This window comes from Cervus elaphus, chromosome 27 (assembly GCF_910594005.1).
Source record: "Cervus elaphus chromosome 27, mCerEla1.1, whole genome shotgun sequence".
In the NCBI taxonomy this organism is placed as follows: domain Eukaryota; kingdom Metazoa; phylum Chordata; class Mammalia; order Artiodactyla; family Cervidae; genus Cervus; species Cervus elaphus.
In genome coordinates, this window is record NC_057841.1 from 24,971,440 (window position 1) to 24,983,540 (window position 12,101).

The window sequence follows — 12,101 nt, forward strand, 5'->3', positions numbered from 1 at the left end:
TTGTGATAACCTGAGAGCATTGAAAAAAATCTCTATACTCTTTCAGTTCATAAAATGTATTACACATGTTATCATTTGACAAGAACATTTAAATCTGGAAACTTGTAAGTGAAATCTTTTGTACCCTGTTACTGTATGTCTTTGTATACGAACATCAGTATGCTTCCTTTAACTGGAGAAATACACCATTGAACATAAGCTTATTAATGATTTACATATACAGAGTGCAAGGAATTATAGCTATCATCTTCTAATAGAGTATAATCTACAAAAATGCTGAGTCACTATTTTGTACATCTGAAACTAATATAATATGGTAAATCAACTACACTTCAATTAAAAATAAATAAATTTTAAGTAAAAAAAACCCTCAAAATTTAACTTAAGACTGAACTTTTTTAGCTTGTGAGTTTTCTTTTATCCTAAGTTTGGTAAACATAAGAGCACTCATAACCGTTTTGGGTCCATTGCAATGTGGAGAATGTGAAATAAATGTAGTCATTGCTATTAGGTTTCTTTCTTTTTTTTTTTTTTTACTGAAATAAAATGCACATAACATAAAATTAACCATTTGAAAACATACAATTTAATTGTACTTAGTACATCTTCGGGCTTCCCTGGTGGCTCAGACAGTAAAGAATCAGCCTGCAATGCAAGAGACCTGGGTTTGATCCCTGGGTCTGGAAGATCCCTTGGAGGGGAATGGCTATCAACTCCAGTATTCTTGCCTGCAGAGTTCGATGGATAGAGGAGCCTGGCAGGCTAAGTCCATGAGGTGGCAAAGATTGGACGCAGCTGAGTGACTAGCACTAACATACATCTACAATGTGTTGCAGCCACTGCTTCAAATAAATAGGTCTATTTGATGCCTACTTGGTGGGAAGTTCTTAAGCAGTGCTTCTCAAAACATGGCTTAGGCATTCCTGTGGTTTCTTATATACCCTATTTTTTTTTGCATTCATATTTAGAATATGACAGCATCTCCTCTTCTGTTTCTTTTGTGATGTATCATAATTCAGACAAATGCTATATCAAAATGTGCTGAATTAATTATGAGAATTCTGAAATTAGTTTTTAATTCTGTAAGTAATACATGAATATGTTCTTGTAAAAGATGAAAACAATTCAGACAGAGCTTAAGGGTGCCAATTCTTATCCTGTCTTTACACCACTATTAATGCAATGTGTATTTGTCTAGACCTTTTTGCCATGCATTTACATACTTATGAATTCTTACAAAATATACATTTTTATAAAAGAAACATTATTCTGTATCTTTTCTTTTGCAACTTAAAAAAAAAACCCAATCCACCACTGGATTTATAAATCTTTTAAACTACTGCATGTATTCTGTAATATGAACTACCACAAATAATTTAGCCATTTACTTAAAGTCCCAACCCCTCTCTGTTACTGAGCTGGACCACACAACGCCTGGTGTTCAAGGGATTTTTAATTACCCCTTTGGAACATAGTTTCTCCCAGAAGAAAGGTTCTAGGCCTGGCAAACATTCTGGTGTTTTCCTAGCATTGATAGCACTTAGAGAAATCTCAGGATCACAAGAAACGTGTATAATAAAATGGACTATATCACGCCATATTATCTTCCAAGGTGGCTGAACTAAATTTAAACACCTATGTAGAGATTTTAAATACCCCTTGGAAAAGAGAGCTCCCAGGACGAGCTTGGCCAGGCCCGCCCCGCCTCCCGCCCAGGCCCGCCCCGCCTCCCGCCCAGGCCCGCCCCGCCTCCCGCCCAGGCCCGCCCCGCCTCCCGCCCAGGCCCGCCCCGCCTCCCGCCCAGGCCCGCCCCGCCTCCCGCCCAGGCCCGCCCCGCCTCCCGCCCAGGCCCGCCCCGCCTCTCCAGCACTAGCCTCGGTCCCGCCCCTTCCGCTAGGAGTTCCCGCCTCTCGGCCGCGCCTGGTCGGGGGGCGGGGCATCGGTCAGCCGTGACGTCACTGCCGGCTGGACGCCATCTTGCTGGTTTGCGGCCGGTGTTGGATGTGGCGGCAGTGGTGGTGAGGGCGTGGGGAAGGGTGGGGTGAGGGGGCGAGGCCGCGGCGGGGGCGGCGAAAGGCTCCTCCGCTCAGCCCCACCGCGTGGGACGGCGCGAACGCGGTGTCGGAGGGATGTCCGCTTTCTCTGAGGCGGCGCTGGAGAAGAAGCTGTCGGAGTTGAGCAACTCGCAGCAGAGCGTGCAGACCTTGTCCCTGTGGCTCATCCACCATCGCAAGCACTCGCGGCCCATCGTCACCGTGTGGGAGCGGGAGCTGCGGAAAGGTGAGTCGGCCGCTCCTCGCCCCCCGGACTGTTCTCTGGCGCCTCCGGGATCCCCCTCCCCGCGCTCCTTGGGATCCCCACTCCCCCAGCGACCCCAGCCCCCTGGTGCCCCGCACCGCCCCTACCCGGCGCACCGGGCTCCCTGGCGTCGGTGGGCTGCGGGCGAGGAGGAGCGGCGTGCACCGCGCCTCCTGCGAAGCTATCTTTAGTAGGTGTTGTTGGATAAGGTATAAAGGATTAGTGCTACTGTTTAACGTGGAAACAGTAGCCAGGGGCTCAGGACTCCGCTACTAACTACAGTCGGAAATTTAGGCAGTCAGGTTTTTTTTTTCATTGTGTACAATCTAATGGAGCAGAGGGGGAAGGGCAAAATTGGGAAGTATAGAAAGTAAGAGATTGTTATGGGGTTGGGAGATAATTTCATTTCTATAACACAATACTCAATCTTGTAAAATCAAGAGAGGAATCAGAGTTTTTAGACTGGGGGAGTCTAAAATAAGAAGATGTATGATGTAATGGAAAGAATCCTAATTTGTAGATTTTAGAGGACTGTAGATTTTAGGAGGACCTGGATTAGGGAGATTTCTTAATTTCTGGGTTGCAAGTGTCTCACCTGAAAATGTATTAGTTAAGTGATCTAAGGTACTTTCTTGCTCTATTATTATACGTCTTTAGGGTATTGTCTTTATTTTACAAAGCATTCGATAGTGCTTCTGTAAATGAAGTTAACTTTTTTCCAGCTGAAGTCTGCTGTCACTAAAATATGTAGAAGAATCATTTCATTACTGCAGAGCATATTTACCCAGGAGAACTGATTGTATGATGGTGCGACTGAAAATTAAAATATTTGATCTAAAAAATTAGTCTGGATTTATACCTTAATTCTTAATTTACTGGATAAAGAGAGTAGACTCTTAATTGTTGTTTCAGGCATCTTGATGTACCTGCTATTATTTATTAAGCATTTTAGCAAACCGTTATTAATCAAACAGATGCTTGTGTATTGATCCATATGAAAGCCATATGTTGTATTAATACCATATCCAAATTGTCTATATAGAATGGAGACAAGCTGTGATTTTCTTGTGTATTTGCCCGTTGTTAATTCCTTAGAAAAAACTGATGTAGAGTCCTGTTTTTCACTTCATGTGTTAAGTGTGTGTGTATTGGCCCTCATGGAGGAATTCACTTGCGAGTGGCCAAAAAGGTTTGAGAAACACAGATATAAATGTCTGGATAATAGCTATGAACTTTGAGAAGGCAGGAATTATCTTTGCTTATCTACCTTATTAGATATGAAAATCAGCAACAGTTTTATATTGTTTATATTTGGAGGGGAGGGAGAAAGAGCATAAGAGCATAAGGATTGTTATCCAGACTATTCTTAAGAACTACCACAGATCAGTAGAAAAGTGGCCATACTGTTAAAAGCATTTCACGTAAGCAGAAACCTGAAAGACCAGTAAATGATACTCATCTTACTAATCAAGAAGACATAAATCAATGAAGTACTACATTAGACCTTTTGGTTTGCAAAGTTAAAAAGTATGACAGAGAATTCCCTGATGATCCAGTGGTTAGGCCCCTAAGCTTTCACTGTGGGAAGGGGGGAGGGTACTGAGTTTGATCCCTGGTCAGGGAACTTAAGATCCTGCAAACTGAGGGAGCGTGGCCCCACAAAATGTATGACAGTGCCAAGGATTGGTGAGGAGGGCAGGAAACAAGAACTCTCTTAGACTGCTGATTCTAGTTATGAAAAAGGAAATGAACTTGGTAACCTCTAATGAAGTTGAAGGCATATGTCCTCTGACCTACTAGTTCTGTGAATATATCCTGGAAACTCAAGAAATTATTGTAGCCTGTTAATAAAATTAGATAAACAGTGTAAGCATCTCATTAGAGTATGGACAAATATATTTTTCCATTCATACAATAGTAATAGTTTTCATGAATTAACTAGATCTACATGAAGCAACATGACTGAATTAAAAAACAACAAACAAACAAAATGTTGAGCTGAGAAAGCAAGGTGCAGACCATCATGCCATATAGTGAAAGTTTGAAAACATGCTTGACGGATAGGCCAAGGTAGTGGCTACCACAAGGGAGGGAGGAAATGAAAACATCTGTGTAGCTTATAGTACATATATTTGAAACATTTTTTGAAGCACAGGGAAAAATGATAAGAAGATACTCTGTTAGCTGAGTTTGGGAATGTTTTCATAGGTTTAAATGTATAGAAAAAATTTAAAGGCATATAAATAGATGCTTTAGGGGAGAGAAGTGTTGGGTGTTGATGGTGAAGATAGAAATGATGGTAATTGTGGAGGTGATCATGCTGCTGCATTTTTCAGTGTGACATGGGATTTTCTGCCAAATGTTTCTTTTCTGTGACATGATTGTTCCTTTGTAGGGCACACATAACCTTTATGTCCTCCCTGTTCTCTTCAGCTTTGCTTATCAACTTTAGCATAATGATGATGACAGTAATTAACTGAGTACCAGGCGTTGTTTTAGACATCTTACTGTGATATCTTGAATTCTCACATTATCTCTGCAGAATAAGTATTTTTGAAAGGATTGATCAAATTTGGAATGTCAAGAAATAAACTAAGGAAAATTAGTTGAACATTTTGTATTAAGCTTGGCATTTTTTAGTTTCTTGAAGTGGTTAAATGACATTGGTAGGGAAAAGTACTGGTCAAAATGTAAGAATGAGTAGGTGAAATGCCGTGTCAAATGCCCTTATGATAAATGCCCTTATGACGATTTCCCCTATTGTCTGCTTATCTTTGTCTCCTTGAAAGAAAGATAAACCCCCAGAGAGATATACCCCAGGGCCCTTAAGAAGAACAAAGTAGCGATATCCTTGATACATACAACACAATGTAACCAAAAAGAGAGGTGACCATTTTGTTGTTTTGTAACAGCTCTGTTGAGATGTAATTACCAAAATAAATAGAGCTCTATGAGATACAATTAACCTACCCTACAAGCATTACTAGGAACAAAGCTAGTGGAGGTGTTAATTCCAGCTGAGCTATTTCAAATCCTAAAAAATAATGCTGTGAAAGTGCTGCATTCAATATGCCAGCAAATTTGGAAAACCCAGCCATGGTCACAGGACTGGAAAATGTCAGTTTTCATTCCAATTGGAAAGAAGGGCAATGCCAAAGAATGTTCAAACTACCATACAATTGCGCTCATTTCACATGCTAGCAAGGTAATGCTCAAACTTCTTCAAGCCAGGCTTGCAACAACAGTATATAAACTGAGAACTTCAGATGTACAAGCTGAATTTAGAAAAGGCAGAGGAACCAGAGATCAAATTGCCAACATCCTTTGGATCATAGAAAAAGCAAGAGAATTCCAGAAAAACATCTATTTCTGCTTCATTGACTACACTAAAGCCTTTGACTGTGTGGATAACAACAACCTTGGAAAATTCCTAAAGAGATGGAAATACCAGACCACCCTACTTGCCTCCTGAGAAACATGTTTACAGGTCAAGAGGCGACAATTAGAACCAGACATGAAACAAGGGACTAGTTCAAAATTGAGAAAGGAGTACGTCAAGGCTGTATATTGTCACCCTGCTCATTTAACATATATGCAGAGAACATCATGAGAAATGCCAGGGTGGATGAAGCATAAGCTGGAATCAGTATTGCGGGGAGAAATATCAGTAACCTCAGACAGGCACATGATACCACCCTTACGGCAGAAAGTGAAGAGAAACTAAAGAGCTTCTTGGTGAAATTGAAAGAGGAGAGTGAAAAAGCTGGCTTAAAACTCAACATTCAAAAAAACGAAGATCATGGTTTCCAGTCCCATCACTTTGTGGCAAATAGATGGGGGAAAAGTGGAAACAGTGGCAGATTTTATTTTCTTGAGCTCCAAAATCACTGTAGATGATGACTGCAGCCACAAAAGTAAAAGACGCTTGCTCCTTGGAAGAAAAGCTATAACAGACCTAGACAGTGTATTAAAAAGCAGAGACATTACTTTGCTGGTAAAGGTCAGTATAGTCAAAGCTATGGTTTTTCCAGTAGTCTATGTACAGGTGTGAGAGTTGGACCATAAAGAAGGCTGAATGCCGAAAAATTGATGCTTTCAAATTGTGGTGCTGGAGAAAATTGTTGAGAATTCCATGGACAGCAAGGAGATCAAACCAGTCAATCCTAAAGGAAATCAACCCTGAATGTTCATTGAAAGGACTGAAGCTGAAGCTCCCATACTTTGGCCACCTGTTTCGAAGAGCCGACTCATTGGAAAAGACCCTGATGCTGGGCAAGATTGAAGGCAAAAAGAGAAGGGGGGAGGAGAGGATGAGATGGTTAGATAGCATCACCATCTCAATGGATATGAATCTGAGCAATCTCTGGGACGTGGTGGAGGACAAAGGAGCCTGGCGTGTTGCAGTCCATGGGATCACAAAGAGTCTGACGTGACTTGGTGACTGAACAATGGCAGCAGTTGTTTTAGAATTTTAAAAATACAGTTAATATGCTATAACTAGAATGTAGAAAGCTTTTAATGATTAAAAATAATTTCACTTTATATATTTATAGTTGATGCCTTAAAATATGTTTTCAGCCATCACTCTGCTGATGATTCAGTAATTTTTTTTTTCCTTTTTAGCAGTCTAAATGTCACTGGTATTTCTTGAGCACGTCAAACTTAACATGTACAATATAACAATTTATCATCTTTCCCCACTCTTGTCCCACTTCCCTGTTACTCTTCCTATATTTACTATTTCAGTGAAAAGAATTACTGTCTACCAGTTGCCTAAACTCAGAACTTAAAGGTTGTCTGGATGCCTCGCTTCATACCTCCAACTTTTTTTATTACTGTTTTAGCAGTACTTTGTGTCCTGTCCCACCCTGCTGCCTAACCCCTCATCTTGTTAGTTTTTAATCTTTTATTTATTTGTCTCATAGAGTCTTAGTTGAGGCATACAGCATCTTCTGTTGCAGGGCGGGGCGATGGACGAGCTCTAGAGCCGATAGGCTTGGTGGTTATGGCTCACGGGCTTAGCTGCCTCCTGCCATGTGGGATCTTAGGTCCCCCACCAGGAATCGAACTCATGCCCCTGCATTGGAAGGTTAATTCCTAACCAGTGGACCACCAGGAAAGTCCCGTCCACCTCTTTTACTAACACTCTTGCAGTAATTTTACTTCTAGGTGTGTATTCACAAGAATTGAAAACAGGTATTCAGACGAATACTTTACAAGAATACTCATAGCAGTACAATTCACAGTACCCAAAAGGTGAAAACAGCCTGACTGTCCCTTAGTGCATGAATAGATTTGTGTGGTATATCCATGCACAGAAATACTATTCTGCCTTAAAAAGGAGTGAAATGCCAATTCATGGTACAATGTGGGTGAACCTCAAAAACATGTGATGTGAAAGAAGCCAGGCACAAAAGGTCACATATTGTAGGATTCCTTTTTATATGAAATATCCAGAATAGATGAATCCACAAAGAGAGAAAGTCATTGCCAGAGACTGGAGAGAAGAGGAATGGGAAATGAATGACTTGAATGGGTCTGAGGTTGTCTTTGAGGGTGACAAAAGTGTTTTGGAATTAGGTATAGGTGATGGTTGCACAACTGTATGATAAATGTCCCTGGGTTATATACTTTAACATTGTTAATTTAAACTTATATGAATTTCCTCTCAACTCAAAAAAGATATAGGAAGTTCCTCAGCAGCCTCGCAGTTAAGACTGCACTTTCATTGTTGAAGGTCCAGGTTTGATCCCTGACTGGGGAACTAAGATCCCACAAGCTGCACAGTGTGGCCAAAATAAATAAAGTAAAAATTAATTTAAAAGATTAAAAAATTTAAAAAGATGATTCAACACCTTTTTGTATATCTTTACGTTGTCCTCACAAACTACATCTTGTGTATGTTGTGTGCCCATCATCATATTTTTAGAAACTTCTGACATGTTAAGGCTAATAATGAACTCCAATTACAAACATTTACCTGTTTGAGGAAGACTTGGAAAAAATTTCCAGCTTTTCCAGTCTATCATATTGTTCTGCTCTTCCCATATTTATCTATTCTTAGAGAAGTGGTTCTAAAAGTGTGGTCACTGGGTCCCCTTTGGTGGATCATCAACACCCTTTTAGGAAGCATGTGAGACAAGGTAAAAATTATTTTCAAATACTAAGATATTCTCTCTCACACAGCTCTTTTCACTGTGTTGGTATGTTCTTTGATGGGGTAAAAGGAAAAGTGGGTGAAAACTGGTAGTGCCTGATCATTAATCAAGGCAGAAGCACCAGACTGTACTAGTAATCATTGTATTTTTCAAACTGCATGCTCACGGCTAAAAAATGGCACTTTCCTGGCTATGCTCATCACAGTAGCTCAGCTTACTGATTTTATTAAATCTTGACACTTGTGTGCATGTGTCTGTGTGTGTGCTTGGGCTTTTTTCATTATGGTAAAATATATGAAACATAAAATTTAACACTTTAACCTTTTTCCCCCTCTTTTAGTAAAATATACATAATATTAATTTACCATTTTAACCATTTTTTAACTGTACAGTTAAGTCCATTCACACTGTTTTGCAACTGTCATCACCATCCTCCTCCAGAACTTTTTTCATTTTCCCAAACTGAAACTCCATTCCCATTAAACAGTAATTCCCTATTCTCTTCCACCCTCTGGCAACCACTCACTTCTGTGAGTATGAATTTGGCCACTCTGGGTTGCCTCATTTAAGTGAAATCATGGAATTTATTCTTTTGGGAGTGGCTTATTTAACAACATTATTTTCAAGGTTCATCCATGCTGTAGCATGTGTCAGACTTTTTTCCCTTTTTAAGAGCTAAATAATAGTCTTATATCTATATACCAGCTTTTAGTTAATCATCTATTGATGGCACTAGGGTTGCTTCCACTTTGGGGCTATTGTGAGCAACACTGGTATGAACATGATTGTACAGATATCTGTGTGAGTCCCTTCTTTAGTTCTTTTGAGTATGTACCCAGAAGTGAAGTTGGTAGATCATGTGGTAATTCTGTGTTTAGTTTTTTGAAGAATAACTGTACTGTTTTCCACACTGACTGTGCCATTTTACATTGCCACCCACTTGCAGTGTACCAGGATTCCAATTTCTGCACATCTTCATCAGTACACATTATTTTCTGTTTTTGTTTGTTTGTTTTGAAAAAAGACATTCTAATGATTGTGAAGTAGTATCTGTGGTTTAATTTTCATTTCCATACTGACTAGTGAAGACTATATATGCAGGTGTTTCTTTCTGGGCTCTTTATTCTATTCTTTTGGTTTGTACGTCTGTTCTTATGCCTATACTATACTATTCTGATTACTATTGTTTTCTCTTAGGTACTGAAATCAGGGAATAGTCTTTTAACTTTAATTTTCTTTTTTAAGATTGTTTTGGCTATTTAGGATCAGTTGGAAATCTATACGAATTTTAGGTTAGGTTTTTTGATTTCTGTCAAAATGCCATTGGCAGTTTGGCAGGGATTCCATTTAATTTGTAGGTTGCTTTGAATACAGTTATCTTAGTAGTATTAAGTCTTCCAATCCATGAAAATGAGATATATTTCCGCTTATTTGTATCTTTTATTTCTTGTTACGGTTTTCAGTATACAAGCCTTATATCTGTTTGGTTAAATTTATTCCTAAATATTTTATTCTTTTTTGATAAAATTATAAATAGAATTCTTAGTTTATTTTTTCTATTGTTCATTGTTAGTTTATAGAAATGCAATTCATTTTTGAATGTTTTATATTCTGCAAGTTTGCTGAATTCATTTATTATTTCTAAGTTTTTTGTGGACTCATTAGGGTTTTATAACAAGTAACATCGATGAACAGAGATAATTTTACTTCTTTGCTTCTAATTTGGATCTTATTTCTTTTTCTTGCCTGATTGCTCTCACTAGAAGCTTCAGTAGTATGTTGAATAAAAGTGGTGAAAGTAAGCATTCTTCTCTTTTTCCGGATTGTAGGGGAAAAGCTCTCAGTGACTAGAGAATCACATTAGATGTGATTACATGTCTTTTAAATAATCTGTGTAACAAAATGAGAGGTATACATGAAGTTCTGTATACTGCACATTCTGGAGGAAATACACCTGTGTGATTGCTTTCTGAGCTAAACCAGCTGCTTTTTTCATGGAATACCATTTTGTTTCAAAAAACTGATGCGAGAAACTGTGATTATTGAAACATGGATATTTGCCAGATGTTTTCTCAAAATGACTGTAATGACTGTTTAATCAAGAAAGACAACTGACAGTATTTGTTGTCTATTATAAAATTTTCAAGCAAAAATTAGAATTTTGGAAAATTTTTAAGCAAAAATTAGAATTTTGGAAAACTTAATGTGCTTAATGTGCTATCTTGAGCCTGGCACCTGATTCTCAGTGCTTTTAAACACTCTTCCAATGAAGTCAGTAGTGATACTTTTGCAAATGTGATTTTTAAAAATAATTACCTAATAAAAGCAAACCAGTGTTTATCAAGAAACTAATATGTGATTTACAAAATGATATGTAAGTCAAAGATCCATTCAAAGAGCATGGTAGATTAAAGTATTTTAATGTAAGAGAGTTTTAGAAGTTCACTAATATGTTTTTAGATTACATATTGCAATTTAGAATCTTTTTAAAAACTATGGCTTTTTGGATTTTGGTGTAGTTTCAAAGAATATCCGCAACTATCTGTAACTGTTCAGTTTGCTCTTACCAAGTTTATCTGGGTGTGGTCTGCTTTTTTTCATTACTTTCAGTAAAACAATGTATTGTAGTATATTCTATAGGGTGACAGGAGAATCCATCTGTATTCTGTTGAGGTGGAGATTTGCAAAAATGTAAAACAGTATGACTCACTTAAGAGTTTTGGGGGAGAAATGTATTTCTTAAACAAATGCTATTTGTGTTAACATGTAATTTTAAAGATTATGTTAAGAATTCCTTTGTTTTAATTTTTAATAAGGTACATATTGATGGGTATAAGAGCATGAAGGGATTCTGAGACCAGAAAGTTTGAGAGCTGTTTTCAGATTAACAGAGACCATGAGTGCTTCACATTAATTTTATTTTAGCTCATTGTGCCTAATTCAGTGTAGTAATTGTTTTCATTTTTAAAGCTCTAGCTTTCAGATTCTTTTGGAGTTAAGTAACTGAAATTGATATTAATGTCTATAAATAAAAATGTAGAGTGAACTCTGGATTTTCTTCTAACCACCGTCTTCTGGAAGTGCTGGTGTAGTCATTTTTTAGCCCCCAAACATGATATTTTTAAAAATAGTGTTTATTTTTCTATAATTATAGATTCACAGTCAGTTTTAAGAAATAATGCAGAGAGATCCTGCTTACCTGCTACCAGCTTTCGCCAATGGTAATATCACAGACAACTAGTTTTTTAAAAAAATCTCTGATATTATAGATCCTGCAAAACATCACAGCTGTGGTATTGACATTGATATAGTCAAAATATGGAACATACCCATCACCACGAGCAATCCCTCGTGTTGCCTCTTAGCTACATCCACCTCAATCCCAACACACCCCCGTTTAATCCTAGTTGATCAAATTTTTCTTTATAAATTATGTTTTTAGTGTCAAGTTTAAGAACTCTGATTAGACCTGTTTTTCCGAAGATTTTTTCCCCGTGTGTTTTGTTGTAAAATATTTATAGTTTTGCATTTAAGTCCATATTCCTTTTTGAGCTAATTTTTATATAAGGTGTAAAATTTAGATCAATGTTTAAATGATCTAGTATCCTCTGTTGAAAAAGCAGACTATCTTTCCCTTATTGAATT

General features: G+C 38.1%; 1 protein-coding gene across 3 annotated transcripts in view; it reads left to right on the top strand.

Annotated features, from left to right (window-relative positions):
- Positions 1 to 1,974: 1,974 nt before the first annotated feature.
- RPRD1A (regulation of nuclear pre-mRNA domain containing 1A) overlaps positions 1,975 to 12,101 on the top strand; it is a 65,453-nt gene continuing 55,326 nt past the window's right edge. Inside the window, exon 1 of one of the 3 annotated variants that reach the window (XM_043889728.1) lies at positions 1,975 to 2,280. In XM_043889728.1, the coding sequence (XP_043745663.1) occupies positions 2,130 to 2,280 (151 nt within the window). In that variant the 5' untranslated portion in view covers positions 1,975 to 2,129. The remainder of the gene's footprint in view (positions 2,281 to 12,101) is intronic. The other 2 variants (XM_043889729.1, XM_043889730.1) reach the window with 2 other exon arrangements.